We start from the raw sequence: 20,450 nt of genomic DNA on the forward strand, positions 1-20,450 counted from the left end.
TAGATTAAAAGCTATTAAATATTGAATAAAGTATCGTTTCTTATAAAAAAAAATATAGACCAAGCAGTCAGAGGACGATTACTTGTCCACGGGAATTTCCTGCACGACAACTAAATTTTTGTCAATGGTATCAAATGGAATGGGGAATATTTGGAGCCAGAAGCATTATATACCTTGAATGACAACCCTCATAAGCTCAAGTTTTCCTGCGTAAGACAGTTTTTCTTGGCCAAGCACTAACAAGTTTTGGAAATTTAATGCAAAAAACGCTCTTTCAGAAATAGAATGTGCAAGGAACTTTATGAAATGTATGATTAATTAAACTAGTCTCAATCGAGACCATTTTTTTCCGAGGCTTCTTGCAAAATGGTATCATATTTAAACCATAGTTAGTAGGTATAAAGCTGTATTGTAACATCAAAATATACTTCTCCTGATACTATTTTTTCCATGCTTTGTTTTCCATGTGAACTCTTGACATAAATTACGCCCTCGTTTATAATACGATTCCTTCAACTTGTGATTGTCATTACCTCTATATTTCACTTCAGAGGCTAGTAATTGTTATCGTGGAAGTGCTATTTATATGCCGTAACCTTTAGTCTAAGTGCATGATATTGAATACTGTAGTCGATATTGCGTTATGTGATTGGGGTTCTGTTAAAAAGGTAATTGTCTGGTATCTATTGCAGGTGCTTGTATCTTCTAGAGATGGAAGCATTTATTCCTTTGAAATGGTAAGATCATTATTCTAGGGATTATTGTGGCTGCACCATCTTATGTCACCATTTTTTTCTTAAACCACCATCACATTTTAGAAAGAGACAGTTCTAAAACTTTGATTTACCGGACTTGATACTTATTATATGTGCTGTTGATTTTTTAGAAAGATTAAAGGAGTAGATATCCTTCAATATCTTGAACTTTTATTGCAACTTATGTGTCAATTCAGGAAACAGGCAATTTATTGTGGAATCATAATATTGGGCACCCGATTTCATCATCTCCTTGTGCAGACGAGGACTTGCAATTGATCACTGATGTCTCCACTGTGTCTGAATGGTAAAAGACACTCTAAGTTAAAATGTCAGACCTTTTTCCTGTATCATAGAAAAATCTCAAAGCAATTGTCCTCTTCTTTTCAGTTTAATCTGTGTCTGTGACAGTTCTGGCTGTATCCATGTGCTACGAATTGATTTGCATGCTCTTGGGTATTCGAATCGAAATGAGAAGAATGTGGTTCATGAATTTGCTCGACTGGACCTTGAAGGAGAGATCTTCTCTTCCCCGGTGATGATTGGTGGTAGAATTTTTGTAGGTTGCAGAGATGACCATGTTTACTGTATTAAACTCGATGTGGAAACGGATCACATAAACTCAAGGTCAAAATCTTTGCCTTCATAACCGTGAGCTCCTCTTCCTATGGCACTTGATATCTCCCATTGCACAATATTCCAATTTCTGTTCTGTGTATTCAAATGAATGCATGTATTTATTATGATACGAGTCATTCATCTACACACGTTGAACATGAGATTAAAATGCTATTTCGAATGGACTGTTGAGATTGGGGCTGCTACGGCAATAATGGAGCCAAGAAGCTGCATTTCTCAAGGGGTAAAAAGGCATGCTCATCGATTGGTTGTGGGCCATGGGTATGATAGAGATTTCTCAGACAACATGACCATCCTCCTCTCATCCTGGAAATTGGTGTAATGCCCAAGTATATGACATTCAGGGAAAATATCGAAAGTTGACGCAGAAGAGATCTGACAATGTAAACTTCTTCATTTTTACATCTGCATTCTATTTAAACTTTAGTTCTTGTCCTCGTATGTTTCCAGGAAGCAAAAGAGCAGGTTTCTGAGACGTCCTTCATATCTACGTGCATGGAAAGGCTGCAACAATTTGGGCAAGCTAGTGAAGTGACAAACTTAGGAATTTAGATACAAAATTTGACCTTTAATCATTTAAGAGATCAGATGTACTCGTCGCCCCCTGTGGAGTGCCTTATGAAAGAATAGATATGTGCAGCTTAAAATCAACCGTATTTCTCGTCATTTCGTTTGAAACACTAGATTGATCTTTTATTTGAATCTTGATAGGATTATGTCTGTTATAGTCCTTGATTTCTACCAGTGGCATTTACATTTTACGCTTGTGTTCATTTAAACCAAATGTCTATAGAGATATGGTGTAACTACTAACGAATCCAAAAATGGTAGACAAAACAAATTCTGTATGAAGTTTTCAAAAATATCACAATTGTCTTAAAAAAAGACGAGCAGACATGTTGTGAACACTTTTGTTGGATCGAGTGAATCTCATGTGGGATCTATGATCAAACGTTATGCTGTAGAAGATATGATTAACTTGAAACCGTAGTATTATCTCGATCTTTAAATTTTAAGGAGTGAGTTTCAATCAACATCGCTCCATAATAAAACTGAATTGAAACGAAACCATCAACAAAATGACTCCCTAGTCTAAATACAGAAAAGAAAATAACTCAAGAAATAATCCATTTTAGAGTTTTCCCACGAATGTTGGATGATTATATTATTTGAGATATATTATTTTGGACTTATTCTCGATGTATCGGGTTATAATTGTAATATCCCAACCTTTTATCTTTCTATTGTCAATGATGTTATTATATGGTTTGGTGTTATGGATATATGGTTAAGTTATTATTGATCATGGTTATTGTTATGGTTTATGAGTATAGTTGATGGAAGGATTGGTATTGCATGTTATAGCATCAATATGGTTATTGCATTGTATTCATGGTTATTTATTGTATGGTTTTGGTATGGTTAAGTAGATGGTTGTGTATTTGAGGAGTTGTTGTCATAAAGGTATAATGTTGGGAGTTGGATTGATGGTTTGGATGGTTTGAGCCAAATAGATAATTGGGGTGCAGAAACGGTATGAAAATTTTGGTATCTGTTACGGTTTTTAGCATAATGAATGGAATATTGATCCAAATGACACGAGTCTAATTGCATTAGAAAGCTAAGATCCAAGGCTACAACTTTCTTGTTTTGAGTTTGGTTCAAAGAGTTGAGGAAGATGAGTCAAAAGTGGCCCGAAGTGCATTTTGTATATCGTCGTTCCTGCACTGACACATTTTGGTAGAATGGGCATAACGTTTTACTCAGACCTCCAAATGACCTGAAATTTGGGGAGATTCAAGAAAAGACATAGGGCTACAACTTTCATGTTTACTTTTTTGGCTAATTCGGAAGAAAAAGTGCAGTTTTGGCCCTTGGACCGAGGGTACACGGACCCCACACGAACCCCTACACGGGGTCCGGGTCTGACTAGGAAAAATGGATGATTTTCCGTGTGTACACACACGGACCTATACACGGAGGGGGGGCACAGGGTCCGTGTGTGGCGTAGAAAAAACATTTTTAAGAGTTTCTAAGCCAATAAGTTAGTCATTTCTCTTGTATGCATCGACTTGGGGAGTTAGGGTTCTTCATTTCTTCTCTTAATTCCTTTCTTTCCAAGGTTTGAATCTTCAAGTTGGAGGTGTGATCTTCATATCCTCAAGAGCAAGTAACCAAGGTAAGGGAATTTATCTTTTAGGTATTTGGTTGAAGTGAAGGGAATGGTGGTTTAGGTTTGAATGGTAATTTATAGGTTGAAGATGTGAAGTTAATGGTATAATCTTGATCTTGTGTTGTAGGATCAATCACCAAGAAGCTATCACAACAAGTTTCATTGGTTGTAAGTGGGATTTTTCCTTGAATGCATCTCATGGCCTATATGTATGATGAATGATGTTGTTATTGTTCCTAGCTCTTTTAATCCATTGATTATATACTTGTTATGTAATGGTTCATTGATTGTTAGAAAAGGAAAGGAATTTTGATGTCAATCGCTAAGTAAGGAGCTAGTTCTAATTCATGCACACTACATGTTTGATACAATGATTCAATGGTTTTTTTTATGGCTTGATAATTATATGGTAGTGGTAGTGCTTCTAGCACTTCTAAACCCATATAACGGAAGTTGATCAACATATAACATGTACAGTGACTGATTTTGACTGAAATGTACATGTATATCATCGACGGATGACTTATCAATGCCATACAAGGAAAATGAAAGAAATGGTTGATAGAATGACATCTTATAATTGTTATCTATATATTCCATTGAACGATGGCATTTCCTATGGCTCTATTATAATGATTCCTTTCTTTACACTATTGTATATGTAATTATTATTGAAAGTTCCACTTATTGAGTTTTGTAAACTCATTCCAGTTATGTCATGTGATGCAGGTAAAAAGGAATAGCGATAGAAGTGTCGAGGCATAGAAGGTGCATGTGCCAAAGCTTAGAGAATTATATTTTGTTAAAATGGTTTTGAGTATTGCACATTGGTTCATGTTTTGAACAAGAAAATTATGTCACATCTTTTGTCAAACACTTGGTATTTATGGAGATGGGATTTATGTGTATTTTGGAAAGGGTAATTGTGCTAATGTTTATTCTGTTTGCTTGAGAATATTTGGTAAATCTATATTTAAGTGCAAACTTTGCCAAAATTTTATTAATTATTACTTTTCTCCAAATCTTTTATAAGGCTTCCGCATTATTGGATTTTTAGTTTATTGTCATAGGTTAAGGGGGTTACAATAATCATTACATATTTAAATTAAAACTTTACTTAAATTTTGGTTTAAAACTTTATAATTTTAGTATAAAACTTTTTTCTAAAACAAATTTGAAATGAACATTATACAGAAGAAACAAAGATAGATATAATGTCATCTCAAACCCAAAACTCTATTTTAAAGCAACTCTATTTTAAAATAGTGCAGTTTCTATACCAAATATAATATTTATCTCCAACTCATCTACTTCAAATCTTACTCTAAAAAAATATTTCTAGAATATTCTTTTTTATTTGATTTATTTATTTTTTTCTTATTATTTATTAAATATTTATATTTTAAATTTAGTGATATAATTAGAATTATATTTTATATTTGATATAATTAATAATATATTATTAATAATTGCGATAATATTATTAAAATGATTTTTGACCGGTAGATACGTTTAGATTGATAGATGAGTTTGGATTAGTAGATACGTTTAGAATGGATCTATTAAAATTTTAAAAGAAACAAAAATATAATTCATTTAAAATTCAATTAAATAAAAAGTGGGTCGAGGTGAGTGGGTCCAACTCTTGCCCACTCTTCTTTTTTCTTTTTTCTTTTTTGTTTTTTTATTTTAAGGTGAGTGAGAAGAGCCCGACCTACTTTTCTTTTTCTTTTTTTTAAAAAAAATTTTAAGGTGAGTGGAGCTTCTCATAAGAGCTCGACTACTCTTACTTTTTTATAAAATTTATTTATATTTTTTTCCTTTTTATTAATTATATATTATTATATAAATAAAATTTATAATTTTAATATAAATATTGTTGGTCCCACGTGCGGAATTTGAGATAATAAAATCCGAAAATAAAGAATAAACTGGACACCGAGATTTACGTGGAAAACCCCTAAAAATTATTAGGGTAAAAACCACGGACAAGATGAAAAGAATTTCCACTATAATATTTTACTGGTGTACAACTCACTCACTGTGTTTCCAAAGAGAACACACACTCTCTTAATACAGGAGAACAAACACCTCACAAATATTATAGAACTAAGCACTCAAATGCTTATAAGATGAGAGAAAACTCGAAGAAGGGATGATTTCAGAATGAAGGAATGAAGCTCTATTTATAGAACTTCCTGTCAGTGTGAAAACGCGTTTTATACGCGTCTTTCATCAAATATGCCAACCTTCAAAAATCTGAAAAACGTGTGCATGCCACTTTTGACTATTCTTTGCCAAATTATTGCCGACATTTCTCCCACTTGGAGATTTGATTGAGAATCAAACACATCTCCACACATCCTTTCAATCTTGCCATTACCCGCTGCTTACGTTTCCGCTAGGCCACTTGAGGATCTACACCACTCAAACTTTTCAATGTTTACTGGCTTGGTCAGAAAATCAGCTATGTTATCCTTAGTATGGATCTTCTGCATATCCACGCTTCCTTCTTCTACCACTTCTCGCACAAAATGAAATTGTACTCCAATGTGTTTCGTCCTGGAATGAAAGGCTGGATTCCTTGCGATGTGCAAGGTACTCTGACTGTCACAAAACAAAGAAACATTTTCTTGTTTGTGCCCGATCTCCTCCAATAACCTTTTAATCCATATTGTCTCCTTACAACCTTGAGTAGCTGCCATGTATTCTGCCTCTGTTGTAGATAACGCCACAACCGTCTGCAGTTTTGAAACCCAACTTACTGCTCCCCCTGCAAGCGTAAACACATAACCAGTAGTAGATTTCCTCTTATCAGGATCACCTGCATAATCTGAATCGTCATAGCCCCTGAGTGTAAAATCCGATCCTCCATAACATAATGCAGCATTCGAGGTACCCTTAATGTATCTAAGGATCCTCTTAACAGTGCTCCAATGCTCTCTTCCAGGATTCGCCATATACCGACTAACTGCTCCCACTGCTTGAGCAATGTCCGGTCTTGTACATATCATGGCGAACATCAAACTTCCCACTGCTGATGCAAACGGTACTCGAGACATCTCCATCCTCTCTGCTTCACTGCTAGGACTAGACATGTCAAAACGGGCTGGCGGGGCGGGCCGACCCGCCACCCGCCGCAACCCGCCATTAGGCGGGGCGGGGCGGGCCGGCCCGCATTTTGGCGGGCCTCTAAATGGCCAACCCAACCCAACCCACCTTGGGCCGCGGGTTAGGCGGGCCGACCCGCTTATTTTTTTAAAATAAAAAAATGATAAACATTAATCCAGTAAACATAGAAGAAAAATATATTTCAATCAAATAGTTTCATAAAATACTTAAAAACATTGAAATAAGAAATTAAGAAAGCATACAACATAATCCATAAAAAGCAAAGTGATTAAACCAAACATGAAGATTGAGACGTGGAAGAGAACATAAAGTCAAGAAAAGAGACAATTGTAAATTTTATAAAATATTATCTGTTCAACAATACACATAATTAGCAAACCTCCATCGGGTTCAAAAAATTTCACTCCAACTCGTCGGATTTCAAACGAAACCGCTCTTGGGTTCACAAACACCTGCTATGGTTAAAAATTATTTTTAGCTTCATGAATAAAATTTACAGAGATTCAGATTTTACCAGAGTGAGTGATGGAGGCGAGGCCCATGAGAAAAATAAAAAATAAATAAGATAAGAGAGTGATGTAGGCGCATGAGACTTATTACAATTTTTATATAAAACTTAAAAATGTATAATTCTACATTAATTTGGCGGGCTTTGGCGGGCCAGCCAGCCCCGTTTGGGCCCGACCCATCTTGACCCGCAACCCAAACGGGCTCAACCCATTTGGCCCGCCTCCAGACGGGCTGCTATTTTATCAACCCAACCCACTCAATTTTTATAGCGGGGCGGGCCGGCCCGACGGGCCTAACCCAATTTGACAAGTATAGCTAGGACACATCTCGGAGGATAACTTGAAGTTAACAGGAAGAGGGGTCGATATTGGCTTACTATCTTGCATGTTGAAGCGTTGCAAGACTTTCTTCAAATAATTTTTCTGTGAAAGCCAAATCTTTCTGTTACTTCTATCTCGGTGAACTTGCATCCCTAGAATCTTGTTTGCTGGTCCCAAGTCCTTCATATCAAATTCCCTAGCCAACTGTGCCTTCAATCCTTGGACCTGATCTTTGTTGGGGCCTGCTACCAACATGTCGTCCACATACAACAGCAAAATGATATAATCATCATCAGACCTCTTGAAATACGTACAAGGGTCTGCACTCAGTCTGTTGTATCCAAGGCTCATGATATAGGAATCAAATCTCTTGTACCAACACCTCGGCGCCTGTTTGAGACCGTACAGAGATTTCTTCAACCTGCAAACCAAGTTATCTTTGCCTTTTTCCGCAAAACCTTCTGGCTGGAGCATATAGATTTCTTCTTCAAGATCTCCATGAAGAAACGCCGTTTTTACATCTAGCTGTTCTAGATGTAGGTCAAACACCGCACACAATGCCAACACTACTCTGACTGTTGTAAGCCGAATCACAGGAGAAAATATCTCATTGAAGTCAATGCCTTCTTTCTGAGCATACCCTTTTACTACCAATCTAGCACGATACCGTTCCACTTGATTATTGCCATCTCGCTTGATCTTATAGACCCATCTGTTACCGATGGCTTTCCTCCCTCGTGGTAGTGTAACAAGATCCCAAGTTTTATTCCTGTCTAATGCCTCCAATTCTTCTTGCATTGCTATCATCCACAAAGATACATCCGAGCTTTGAGTAGCCTCGTGGAAACTCGATGGCTCACCATCTTCTGATAATAGACAATATGCAATGTTGCTTTCAGTGACATAATCTGAAAGCCAACCTGGTGGTCTTCTGTCTCGAGTTGACTGCCTCACAGTGGAAACCTCAGACTCAACTTGTACTTGTTCTTCGTGCTCTGGTACTGCTTCACAAGAAACTTGACCTTCGTCTGTCTTATTTTCTGCCTGAAAAATAGTAATTTCTGAATTCTGTGTGCCTTTGTCTCCCTTTACTTTATCTTCCTCGAAGATAACATCCCTGCTGATGACAAGCTTGTGAACAGTAGGATCCCACAAGCGAAACCCCTTTACTCCATCAGCATAACCCAAGAAGATACATTTTCTGGATTTCGAATCCAACTTCGATCTTTCTTGCTCATTGTACAGAACGTACACCGGACTTCCAAATGTATGCAAATGAGAATAATCTGTCGGCTTCCCGGTCCACATCTCCATCGGAGTCTTCAAATCAATCGCCACTGAAGGAGAACGATTGATAATATAACAAGCGGTTTTGACTGCTTCCGCCCAAAATGACTTTTCTAGACCCGCAGTCCTCAACATAGCTCTTGTTCTGTCCAACAAGGTCCTATTCATCCGCTCCGCCACTCCATTCTGTTGAGGTGTGTAAGCCGTCGTGAACTGTCTTTTGATGCCCTCATGTTGACAAAATGCATCAAACTCGTCACTGGTATATTCTCCTCCATTGTCAGTCCTCAAACACTTTATTTTCTTTTCAGAATCAAGTTCAACCCGCGCTTTGAAATCTTTGAAGACTTGGAAAACATCTGATTTCTTCTTGATTGGATACACCCAACATCTCCTAGAGAAATCATCAATGAACGAGACAAAATATCTCGCTCCTCCTAGGGATACAACCGGTGCTTGCCAAACATCCGAATGAATCAGCTCCAATATGCTTTTGCTCCTGGCAGTAGAAGTGCCAAACTTTAATCTGTGTTGTTTACTGGTAACACAATGCTCACAAAAGGGTAGTGACACTTTTGTAAGTCCCGGCAGCAGCTTCCGTTCTGAGAGAATTTTCAACCCTCGTTCTGACATATGCCCGAGCTTTCTATGCCATAACACTGTTAATTCTTCTCCTGAACCAATTGATGCAACAGCTAGTTCTGCCTCTTTGTGTGTTTCTCCCAAAAGTACATACAGATTTGCAGCAACCTTTTCCGCCTTCATAACAACAAGCGCGCCTTTCACAATTTTCATGATCCCATTCTCGATACGAGTTTTGCACCCGATGTCATCCAATTGCCCCAAGGACAAAAGATTTTTCGTCAGTCCTTTCACATGTCGTACCTCCTGTATGGTGCGAATGGTGCCATCAAACATTTTAATTTTGATAGTACCGACCCCAGCGATTTCCAAGGCATGATCATTTCCCATGAATACAGATCCTCCTGAGACTGGTTCATAATGATCAAACCATTCTCTCCGAGACGTCATGTGCCACGTCGCTCCTGAATCCATAATCCATGTGTCACAAAATTTGTGTCTGCCTTCTGCAACAGTTGCCGCTTCGCTGAATAATATTTCACCACCGCCTGAAGTACTGGCCACATTTCCTTCATTCGTAATCTCCACCGGTCTATCTCCAATAGCCGCCAAGCAATTCTCATTTCTTAAAACTACTTGTATCTTTATTTTCCACAGCATAAAATTGCTTCCGTTGAATTTTGCTATCTCGTACCTTCCCGCCATTATGTCTACAACAATTTTAGTAGACCGGACAAAATAATCCCGCCTTAAATAAAAAATCTCAAAAAAAATCTTTTCTGATGTGGAAGATCAGTCTAGGCTGCAACCACAGAGCATACTCAGAATTTTAAGAAATTTTAAACCTGGCTCTGATACCACTTGTTGGTTCCACGTGCGGAATTTGAGATAATAAAACCCGAAAATAAAGAATAAACTGGACACCGAGATTTACGTGGAAAACCCCTAAAAATTATTAGGGTAAAAACCACGGACAAGATGAAAAGAATTTCCACTATAATATTTTACTGGTGTACAACTCACTCACTGTGTTTCCAAAGAGAACACACACTCTCTTAATACAGGAGAACAAACACCTCACAAATATTATAGAACTAAGCACTCAAATGCTTATAAGATGAGAGAAAACTCGAAGAAGGGATGATTTCAGAATGAAGGAATGAAGCTCTATTTATAGAACTTCCTGTCAGTGTGAAAACACGTTTTATACGCGTCTTTCATCAAATATGCCAACCTTCAAAAATCTGAAAAACGTGTGCATGCCACTTTTGACTATTCTTTGCCAAATTATTGCCGACAAATATTTATAATTAAAAAAACAAAAAAAATTAAAAAAGAAAACTCTTCTACGTCAAATTTGGCGCAAAGAGAAATAGAGCTGCGCTGTTTTGCAAAATAGCGTCGCTCCGTTGGAAGAAACTCCAACATCAAAATAACGTGAATGGGGTGGAGATGCCTAAGTATACTGACATCCCTTGCTCGATCCCTCTCTGCTTGGATTTGTAGCATGGAATTGAATGGAAGTCTATCATGTTCCCGTGAGTAAAACAAATTTTTTTCTAGTTGAACCAATATTCGAAAAGAAAAAAACACACCATAATTTAAATATCTAAATCAGAAAAAAATAAAAAATATAATTGTGTGATAATATATGAAATAGAAACACGAAAAAAAATACTTAATGATAAACCAAATAATGAGTTAACATATTTTAGCATACATTTTTTAAACTTGTTGAACGAATCCAACCAGACATTTTGCTTAAATGCCTATTTTTAGTTGGTTGTCACGGATACAATAATTATCTGTGCTAAGATTCGAAACATAATAACAGGTATCACCCCATGTAGTCCATGTCCCGTTCTGTTACCGTTATGTTTTACGTTTCATAACAATTTTTCCTTAAAAAATCAGTTGTTTTAGTTTAACTATGGAAATAAACAAACTTAAATCAATTTCATTAATATTTGGTTCTAACTGGGAAGGAGGCGAAAAAATATAAGAAATATAGTCGAAAAAAGATAATTGAATAGATTTTAAAAGAAAGTTTGACGTAGGATTTTAAATTTTAGGCATTATTCCTATTAAATCCATCCTTTCTCGATGTCCATTTGGAAAACAAATCAATATTAATTTAGATTAAAAAAAATATTAATTTAAATACACAATACTTTATTTATGATGAAAATCAAAGTGTTTAGATCACTCGTGGCAGAATATATTTAGATAGGTAAACACATAGACAACCTTGGAATTACACAAAAAACATATTTTGCCAAGTAAAACAGAATATCAAGAAATCCCATGTGAATCTAAGCCTATCCTAACAAACCCAGCCACATAGCAACGGTAGACTTGTTCAAATAATAAACTTGCTCTTCATTCTCAGTATGCAAGAACAACCTTATTTTTCATACCAAGAAATCAAAAATCGTACATTTTTCAGTCACATCAAAATCATAAATTTTGCTGCATTTTGGTATTGGAAAGAGGAGATCGATCGAACAACAGGAGATGGCAGCTAGACAAGCCACAGAAAGTCATACCTGGTAAGCCTCCACACTCTACTTCAGTTCGAATTAAAATAAAAATAATACGATCAAAGTGCAAAGTGCACGAAGCCACCACCCCATTAGATTGAATTTCAAAGTCAGAACATAGTTCCGATTATAGATTCGTAACATGGTGTTTTCCCCCTTCTTATTCAGGAGACCGAAGGCAAGACCCCCATCAGAAGTACAGTTTCATATAGGTGGATCGGTTTTCGCCCTGGATAAGGTAAAAACTATCTTTCAGAAAACGTGTTGAGAATATGGGTGTTGGGCCATCTGCTTGTGCCCACTAAGTTTCATCTTCGACCTCTACTTTACTTGTATTCATTCTGGTGGCTAACTTTGAATTACTGTCAGGAACTTTTGGCCCCCAAATCAGAAAAAATAGCAAAATTATTGAAACAAAGCCCTCACGAAAATCCTTCCCAGTTGCTTCATGATATCCCAGCTGATCAAGATTCGTTGGAGATTGTTGAAAGATTCTGCCAGGGATATGAGATCAATTTGTCGACAGAAAACATTGTTCGTGTAGCCTGTCTTGCTCACTACCTTGGAATGACAGAAAGCCACTGTCCTAACAATCTGCTAAACAAGACCATTGTGTTCTTCGAGCAAGAAATTATACCTAGCTGGAACAAATCAATTAAAGCTCTAAAGACTACAGAGAATGTTCTACAAGAAGCTTTACAGTTGGGCCTGGTTGATTACTGTGTGGAATCTGTTGTCTCGAAAGTGTTGGAAGATCCAGGTTTACTAGGAGAACCAATAAAGAATTTGGTCTCTGATGACGACAGTGATGAGAATGGCAATGGTTTAAGGCAAGCAAGTGTGAGGAGGAAGCTCTTTGACCATGACTGGAAATCGGAAGATTTAACTATACTTTCATTGAGGTTGTATGAATATATCATATGTATGATGCTTCGACGTAAAGTCCCTCAAGAATATGTGGCTGCAAATCTTTGTGATTATGCAAAGAAATGGTTATTTTACAAAAGAGGAGATGATGCCTCGGTTTACCTGGAAAATTCTCAAAGAGAAATAGTTGAGGTTTTGGAGGGACTGCTGCCACGTCAAAAGGGGGTTCTTCCCAGCACATTTCTCTTCGGAATGTTGCACTTTGCAATGGCGCTTGGAGCAAAGCCTGAATGCAAAAATGGTTTAGAAATTAGAATAGGAAATCAATTAGATCATGTATCTGTGAAGGACTTGTTAATACCTTGTCAAGGATCTTCAAAGGATGAACAGTACGACACTGAATGTGTAAGAAGAATTTTGAAGATTTTCTACAGCAACTATACCGGACCAGGCGATTCTGGACTATTATCAGTAGCTGAACTTATAGATGAATTCTTGGCGGAAATTTCTGCTGATATAGACTTAAAAAAGACAACTTTCATGGCATTTGCTGATATGTCAGTCGCAGCATCGGCGGGGACCCCAAGGACGTCCGATGGCATATACCGGGCTATTGACATCTACTTAGACAAGCACCGGTACTTGACAGAATCAGAAAAGGAGGAACTATGCAGGTTTTTGGATTGCAACAAGATGACTCGAGAAGCATGCGAACATGCCGCTCAGAACAATAAGCTGCCGACTCGTGTGGTGGTGCAAGTGCTATTCGTAGGACAGTTGAAACTGAGAGACGAAATTGCGAAAGAAGTGAAAATCTATGGTGGTGGGTTGAAGAAGGTGGCGGAAGTGGAGGAACAGGGCAAGGAAGACGTAGTGACGGAAATCGAGGAGATTGGAAATAAAATATTGGCTCTGGAGAGCGAATGCAGTGCTATGAGGAGAGAAATTAGCTGCAAAAATGTGAAAAGTCCTAGAAAGAATATTTGGAAAGAAATGAAAAGGAAGTTGGGGTGTGCAACTACAAGTATTCATGAATGTGACTGCCATGTTAGGAAGAAGAAGAAGGTGCATCCTAAATAGAGCTATGAATTTAATCTTGCTTACTAACAAGATAATTAAGAACGCCTTTTAGTGATTTTATTTTGAATTGGTGAGCAAAACCCAAATATTTTAATGCTTTCGTGTATTGACTTTTCAAGTGTGACTTGGATGTTTCTAGTGCATACCCAAGTGACTCTAGCCATGATGGGTGAATCGTTGTTCATTTAAGATTTTCTGTTATGAACGGTACTACTAAATCTGTATTTAGCACTGGAACAAGAGCTTAGGACCTAAAGTAATGTTTAATTCCTTTTTCCATGGCTTTTAAACATAAGATCGGATTCTTTTATTACTTTGCATATGAAAGAAAAAGGAGATTTGTAGTTACAGTGAACTGAAGGAATGTGAAGTGTTCATTTTAAAAGGTGATTATGTATACAGTTTAGGACCAGAACCAGTATAGAATTCGCTTGCACTAGGTATTAACTCCCCAGGAATCTCTCATTTCCAACTCAGGAATAGAGAAAATAATTTTCAAAAGACATTTCCAAAATATGTCCACAAGAATTATGGAAAGTCGACGGTTTTTCAGAAGCAAGACTTGTTCCATTCATTAAAATGTGAATTAAATTAAGTTTCTCTTTAAGATGGATAAAATGTGCTACATTAAAACGTGTTCATGTACATATTTATGTCGTGAATGATGTACAAAAGAGCGAAAATTTAATTTGAAAGCGGATCAAAGTTAGTTTTAAAAGTAAAAAAGAATAATGCATGAAAACTGAATCAGAATTAACTCACACACCTTCAAAAGATGATGTCAAGATTGACTTCCAAGTCCCAACACTGTAAAATAAGCAGCTGAAACTCCAGGAGTTTCCATTAGGTATCACATCTTCCTCAAGAGAAGAAACAGTTTTCTGTTGCTAAATTGATGCATCTTCAGCAGATCACCTCTCAACATCAACTGGAGTCCTCCAAAAGAAATGTATACCACCCTGTCAAATAAGAATATCAAATGCCAAATTGTTGCAGTTTTGAACGAATCAGGTATAAACAGAAAATGTGCAGATGACCTACACTTCAGTATTGCTGCCTTTGGCATCCTGTACAGCAGCCCATGCATCACAAACTCAAATGCATCAGCAAGAGAGTCTTGTTTGCCCTGTGATTGGAGAATATAAAGCAAAATATTTAAGCCTTGATATGATATTTGATAAACATGTGAATGAATATGCACAATAGACAAGCTTCATTCCAAAATCAATCATGTTTGCTAATGGTTATTAAGCAAGCCCGTTCATTATATAAAAAATATTGAAATAAAATGAAAAAAAATAGTAATACTATTATCCCAAACTGATTCATGTGAAAAAGTTTGAGACAGCTTAGCATCGACTTTTCTAAAGCATAGGTTAATCATTTTTACAAAGAAATCAGGGTCGACATAGTCATTTTTGATGGAGCCAATTGAGCCCGGAAAATTGTTGTATGGTTGGAAGCCACTATTTTAACCCGTATGAACTATCTCTAGAATCATGCCACTTATATATAAAATCTACACCAGATGAAGATGTCTCGAATTGTAAGAGAATTAAATGTAATACTCTTGTCCTCATATTGGTTCGTGGAATGAATTATCATGCTAAATATAAAATTTAGCTAGCAACTTAGATCATTCATTTTCACCAACTGAAGATAAATGTGAAATGCTACCAGCAAAGCCTATTGTGAACAACATAGTTTGCAACACTATGGAACCTTGGTGACATTGTAGGAGATAGCCAAAGAAACTGTGTTACAACGCCCTTCTGGGCCGTAACAAAAAAACAACAAAAGGTAAAGAACTATACAATAACACCTTCCACTATCAGGGTCCTATAGGCGATGTCAATCTAAAAAAGGTGTGGCAGTCCATGCATATCACAGAAAAAAATGATCTGTTAATGCTGGTTCTACAAAATAAACTAAATAACCATTATAACTTTAGAAAACTTTAAAGCATCAAGTCTTACCCAACTATAAACTACCTCAGAAGTGAAAAAATGCTGGCGACAAAGATAAATATGTCCGAGAACTAATGAACTGTATATTTCCTAATAGCCATACAGTTAAAACCATTTCTCTTTTATTCCATTATTTATATGCAAGCCACCATGTATACAAGGCCAAGTGGAGACTAACTCTAAACGGAAACAGAACTAAGGAAACTAACTCTAGACAGAAATAGAACTAACAGAAGAAAGGACAACAAAAGAAGTGAAGTTATGTTTTGGCCAATTGAGTAAGGTCATTCGTTGCAATTTCAAATAACCGGTGGGGTTCGAATTACACATCCGATCCAAAATGAAAATTTTCCGGTCACAGTCTTGAGCAAATTCATTTGTCCCTTAATATTTCAAATCAACACTTCACATAAGCACAACTTCAGAGAAATTGCATAACTAAATTGGCCCGACTCGCCCTTCCCGCATCAAGAAAACAATCAACTGCCATTATTATCACATGAACCTAATCAAGTAACCCATGAAGGAACGCAAAAAGAGCAGAACCTGAGGAACCATCCAAATGTAGAGAGTTAGATATCACCGTTTTATATTTCTCCCCTGAAAGCATGGAATAGAGTGAGGTGTGCACGTCTAGTTCCAAATAAAACTCCCCATTTTCGCTCTTTGCCACAATGCGATAAACTGCAGCATCATCCAATATTCACATATTGAAAATGAAGTTTGAACTTTAACTTTTAAACTACATAGAAACGAAAGCCCTCCAAAGAAACAAAGCCAAAGGGGAAGAAAAAAAGTAAACAAAGCCAAAGGGGAAGAAACAATGTCTGATTTCTTGACTAAAAACGAAATTTCTTTACACGAACTACATATAAGGGAACATCAAGATCATGGCTTTTTTTCGTTGACCCCTCTTATTTTGTTTGTCTTCGATACTAAGAACTTCGATAGTCTCATCAAAGCGAATTTCAGCCATAATCTTCCAAACTAGTCACCTGCAAAGCCACGAACAGAAAAAATATTATTAGAAATTCTGAAATTCCCATTTCAAACAATGGACTTCTAATGACTCTTATCAAACAAAAACTTATATTACACGATTTCAATGGTCATATTTTTTAGACGGATCTCTTATTTAGATCATTCATATGACCTATGAGACTGTCTCACATGAGACTCACTCCTCTTATCATATCCCCATTGATTAATATTTATTTTAACACAATAACTCATGTATCGCAACAGGTCATGAGGAATTTCATGATACGGATATTAAACTCATAAAAAATATATTTTTATGTCCAAAATATTTTGAGTGGATATTGGCACAATGACGTCCCACATGAAATCTGAAATATATATGTACACACATATATATTAGAGCATCTCATAAAATAAATTAATAGTAAAATAGTTTTTATTTTAAATTGAAAATTATTAATTTTTGAAATTAAAATTGTAAGTGAGAAAATAAAATGTAAAGAAAAATGTGATATTGTTATGTTCAAGCGCTTATCACTAGAAGAAAGATATAGGTTGCAGCCGAGATGAAACTTTATTTTCTTATAATTGTGGCAACGCAGATTGAACCTACTTGATTCTTGATGGATCGGGCTGTTACGAACCTACTTGATTATTAATGGGTCGGGCTGTTAGTCTCATGAGGTTGGGAGGTGTGTGTCTATCTATTAGTGATATCTCAGATCCATTAGAGATCAGTTTTATCGTTTTCTTGTCATTGGCGTTGTTAAGATATGTCATCACTCTTTTACGACCCACTTAGCCAACCAGATCAAGCCCAAAAGCTATAGGAGTTAGCCGAGATGCTATTTTATTTCCTTATAATTGTGGCAACGCAGATTATATCTAATTAGGTATTAATGGGTCGAACTGTTACGAACCTACTTGATTATTAATGGGTCAGGCTGTTAGTCTAATTAGACTGGGATGTTTGTGTCTCTCTGTTGGGCTATCTCATATCCCTTAGATATCAGTTTTATCATTTCCTTGTCATTGGCTTTGTTAAGATCTGACGTCACTCTTTTACGGTTCACTTAACCAACCAGATCAAACCCATTAAATATCAGTATTACAATCTCATTACCATTGGTCATATCCTTAATAGACACAATATTACATATTAAGATTTTACAGCTCACATAGTCAACTGTGGAGCAACATCAACAGTTTAACGAACGAAAATTTTCCTAGAGTTCACTCAAATAGTACTGCTCTCATTGATGTACGCTTCACCTGACATCCACTAAGAAGTATAGAAATATGCTTCTTGGAAGACTTGAACTCAAGACATATCTCTTATATCAATTGTTAGGATCAAACATGTACCACTAGACTAAAAGAAATAATTATTACCAATACACAACTCAATTTTCTTATATTTATGACAACGAGAGTTCACTACTTGGGTATTAATGAGTCGAGTTGTTAGGCTCATGAGTCCGTGAATGTGTGTGTCTATCTGTTGGTGATGTACTATAACTCTTAGATATCAGTCTTACTATTTTCTTACTTTCGGTTCTATCCCAGCAAAGACAATATACCTATTAAGATTCGACGTCGCTCTTGTACGACCTACCTAACTAACCAGATCAAACGGCGTAAGTCAGCAGCTTGACGCACGATAACCTTCTAGAAGGTCACATATCTCATTAGTACCTTCACTCATGCATGTTTAACCCAAAAAATATATATAGTTGGATGATTAGAGTAAGGGTGTTCAAACTTCGGATAAAACCGAAAAGTCGTAAATCCAAACCGAAGAAATTGAAAACTGGACACAACCGAAAATGGAATTTTTAAATACAAATATAAATGTTAAAACTGAATTTTATGTAGTTTGATTTCAAATTTTAGTTGTCAAAATCGAACAAGCATGAAAAAAATGTAATTAAATTAATAGTTTATTTATATTTTTATCTTAATCATATATTTTACGAGATGATATTTAGTGATTTAAGAATATTTTGTTAATTTTTAGTTGATTGTTATTTATTTAGTTCATTTAGATTTTATATTTAAAATTTTAACTAAAATACAATATATTATATTTTAAATATATATTAATTACTACTATAAATATTTAGCAAAACCGAATCGAAATAATCGAACAGTATTGTTAGAAAAACAAACCGGAAGTATTACCTTCATTCATGCATGTTTAACCAAACAAGTACATATAATAGGATGATTAGAGTATGTGTGTTCAAACTTCAACTAAAACTACAAAAATCATAAATCCAAATGGAAGTAACTAAAAATCGAACTCATCCGAAAATCAAAATTTTAAATTCGATTGTAAATATTAAAATCGAAGTTTATATAAATTATATATATTTATATATATATATTTCAATTTGTTTCGATAACCTCGATTTTTTTTAATATCTATATTATATAATAATTGAGTTTTTTATAAATAATTTAAGAAAGAAATTTAAAATTAATGTGCATGGTGGAGTTTTGCAAATGTCCGCCAAAATAGACATAGGATTAATGCAACGTTTTTTTTTTCCTTTTAAATTTGGGCATATCTTTTATTTTTTAAAAAAATGGGTATTCAAACCACGAGTGTGTCTCATGTGAGACCGTCTCACGAATCTTAATCTGTGAGACGGGTCAACCCTACCCATATTCACAATAAAAAGTAATACTCTTAGCTTAAAAGATAATACTTTTTCATGGATAATCCATTTAAGAGATCCGTCTCACAAATATGACCCGTGAGACCGTCTCACACAAGTTTTTGCTTCAAACCACATACCAAAGTTCAAGTTCAATAATTTGAAAGATAGATTACCTAAAAATAGTGAAATTGTAAACCAATTTTTTTTTTCAAAAAAATCTTTATTCGAAAAATATTAGATAATTTATCTTTTAAAAATTGTCCTTTTTTATTGTTTAAAAAATTATTTATTTATTTTAAATATGTTGATTTATTTATCAAAATTTAAAGAAAATGTATGTGTATCATACCACTTTATTTATATTTTATTTTTACTATTAATAAAAAATGAAATAAGAAAAATTCAAGAATTTGTCTTATTTTATTTTTTAAAATATTTATTTTTATTATTATTGTTATTATCATTTATTAATCATGTTACTTGTAAAAATAAAAATAAATAGACCTACAAATCTAAAAAATATATCTTTTAAGTTATTGAAATTGAGCTTTCAAATTCAATTATCATTTTTAGCATCTGGTCCCAAGTTTATTTTTTAAAATAAGAGATGTGTCCTTTTATCTACTAAAGATTTGCTATATTAGCATTTAGCCTTTCCATGTTTGTTCAAACGAATGCCTTGAATGATATGTGGTTCTTTTCATCTGAACTTGTTGTTGACGTATGCCGCAGTAATTCAGAAATCAATATTTCTATATTTGATAAAAATGTGTCACACCATCAAATACATACTTTATAAATTATTGTACACAACAATAAAATAAGTATTGATTTGCAAAAATGAATGGCTAAGACATCGCATTTTACTTTGTATTTTCGGTTTTAGACAAATTTTAGCGATCAGCAGTCATGGATTAGGCCATATTTAGTGCTTGAGTTTATAAGAATATACAT

The 20,450-nt window shown here is 35.3% G+C and overlaps 3 protein-coding genes across 6 annotated transcripts in view; 2 read left to right on the forward strand and 1 right to left on the reverse strand.

Annotated features, from left to right (window-relative positions):
* LOC140823369 (putative acyl-activating enzyme 19) overlaps positions 1-2,159 on the forward strand; it is a 42,498-nt gene extending 40,339 nt beyond the window's left edge. Inside the window, exons 15-17 of one of the 3 annotated variants that reach the window (XM_073184671.1) lie at positions 693-737; positions 953-1,062; positions 1,167-2,159. In XM_073184671.1, the coding sequence (XP_073040772.1) occupies positions 693-737; positions 953-1,062; positions 1,167-1,404 (393 nt within the window). In that variant the 3' untranslated portion in view covers positions 1,405-2,159. Of the gene's footprint in view, positions 1-692; positions 738-952; positions 1,063-1,145 lie in introns of all 3 variants that reach the window. The other 2 variants (XM_073184670.1, XM_073184672.1) reach the window with 2 other exon arrangements.
* Positions 2,160-11,668: 9,509 nt separating this feature from the next.
* LOC140823372 (BTB/POZ domain-containing protein At3g03510-like) lies at positions 11,669-14,175 on the forward strand. The gene is made up of 3 exons (XM_073184674.1): positions 11,669-11,947; positions 12,107-12,176; positions 12,308-14,175. The coding sequence occupies exons 1-3, from the start codon at positions 11,913-11,915 to the stop codon at positions 13,883-13,885; spliced, it is 1,683 nt and encodes a 560-aa protein (XP_073040775.1). The 5' UTR covers positions 11,669-11,912; the 3' UTR covers positions 13,886-14,175.
* On the reverse strand, positions 12,892-16,924 carry LOC140823371 (DNA-directed RNA polymerases II, IV and V subunit 8B-like). 2 transcript variants are annotated; one of them, XR_012116198.1, is made up of 6 exons: positions 16,762-16,924; positions 16,399-16,536; positions 14,927-15,011; positions 14,652-14,844; positions 13,167-13,425; positions 12,892-13,091 (listed from the first exon to the last, which is right to left on the reverse strand). XR_012116198.1 is itself a non-coding variant. In XM_073184673.1 (5 exons), the coding sequence occupies exons 1-4, from the start codon at positions 16,826-16,828 to the stop codon at positions 14,810-14,812; spliced, it is 288 nt and encodes a 95-aa protein (XP_073040774.1). In that variant the 5' UTR covers positions 16,829-16,924; the 3' UTR covers positions 13,303-13,425; positions 14,652-14,809. The 2 variants fall into 2 exon arrangements, 1 of the variants encoding a protein (XP_073040774.1); XM_073184673.1 differs by lacking the exon at positions 12,892-13,091 and having other exon boundaries at positions 13,303-13,425; positions 16,436-16,536.
* Positions 16,925-20,450: the final 3,526 nt, after the last annotated feature.

This window comes from Primulina eburnea, chromosome 2 (assembly GCF_022965805.1).
Source record: "Primulina eburnea isolate SZY01 chromosome 2, ASM2296580v1, whole genome shotgun sequence".
Taxonomy (NCBI): domain Eukaryota; kingdom Viridiplantae; phylum Streptophyta; class Magnoliopsida; order Lamiales; family Gesneriaceae; genus Primulina; species Primulina eburnea.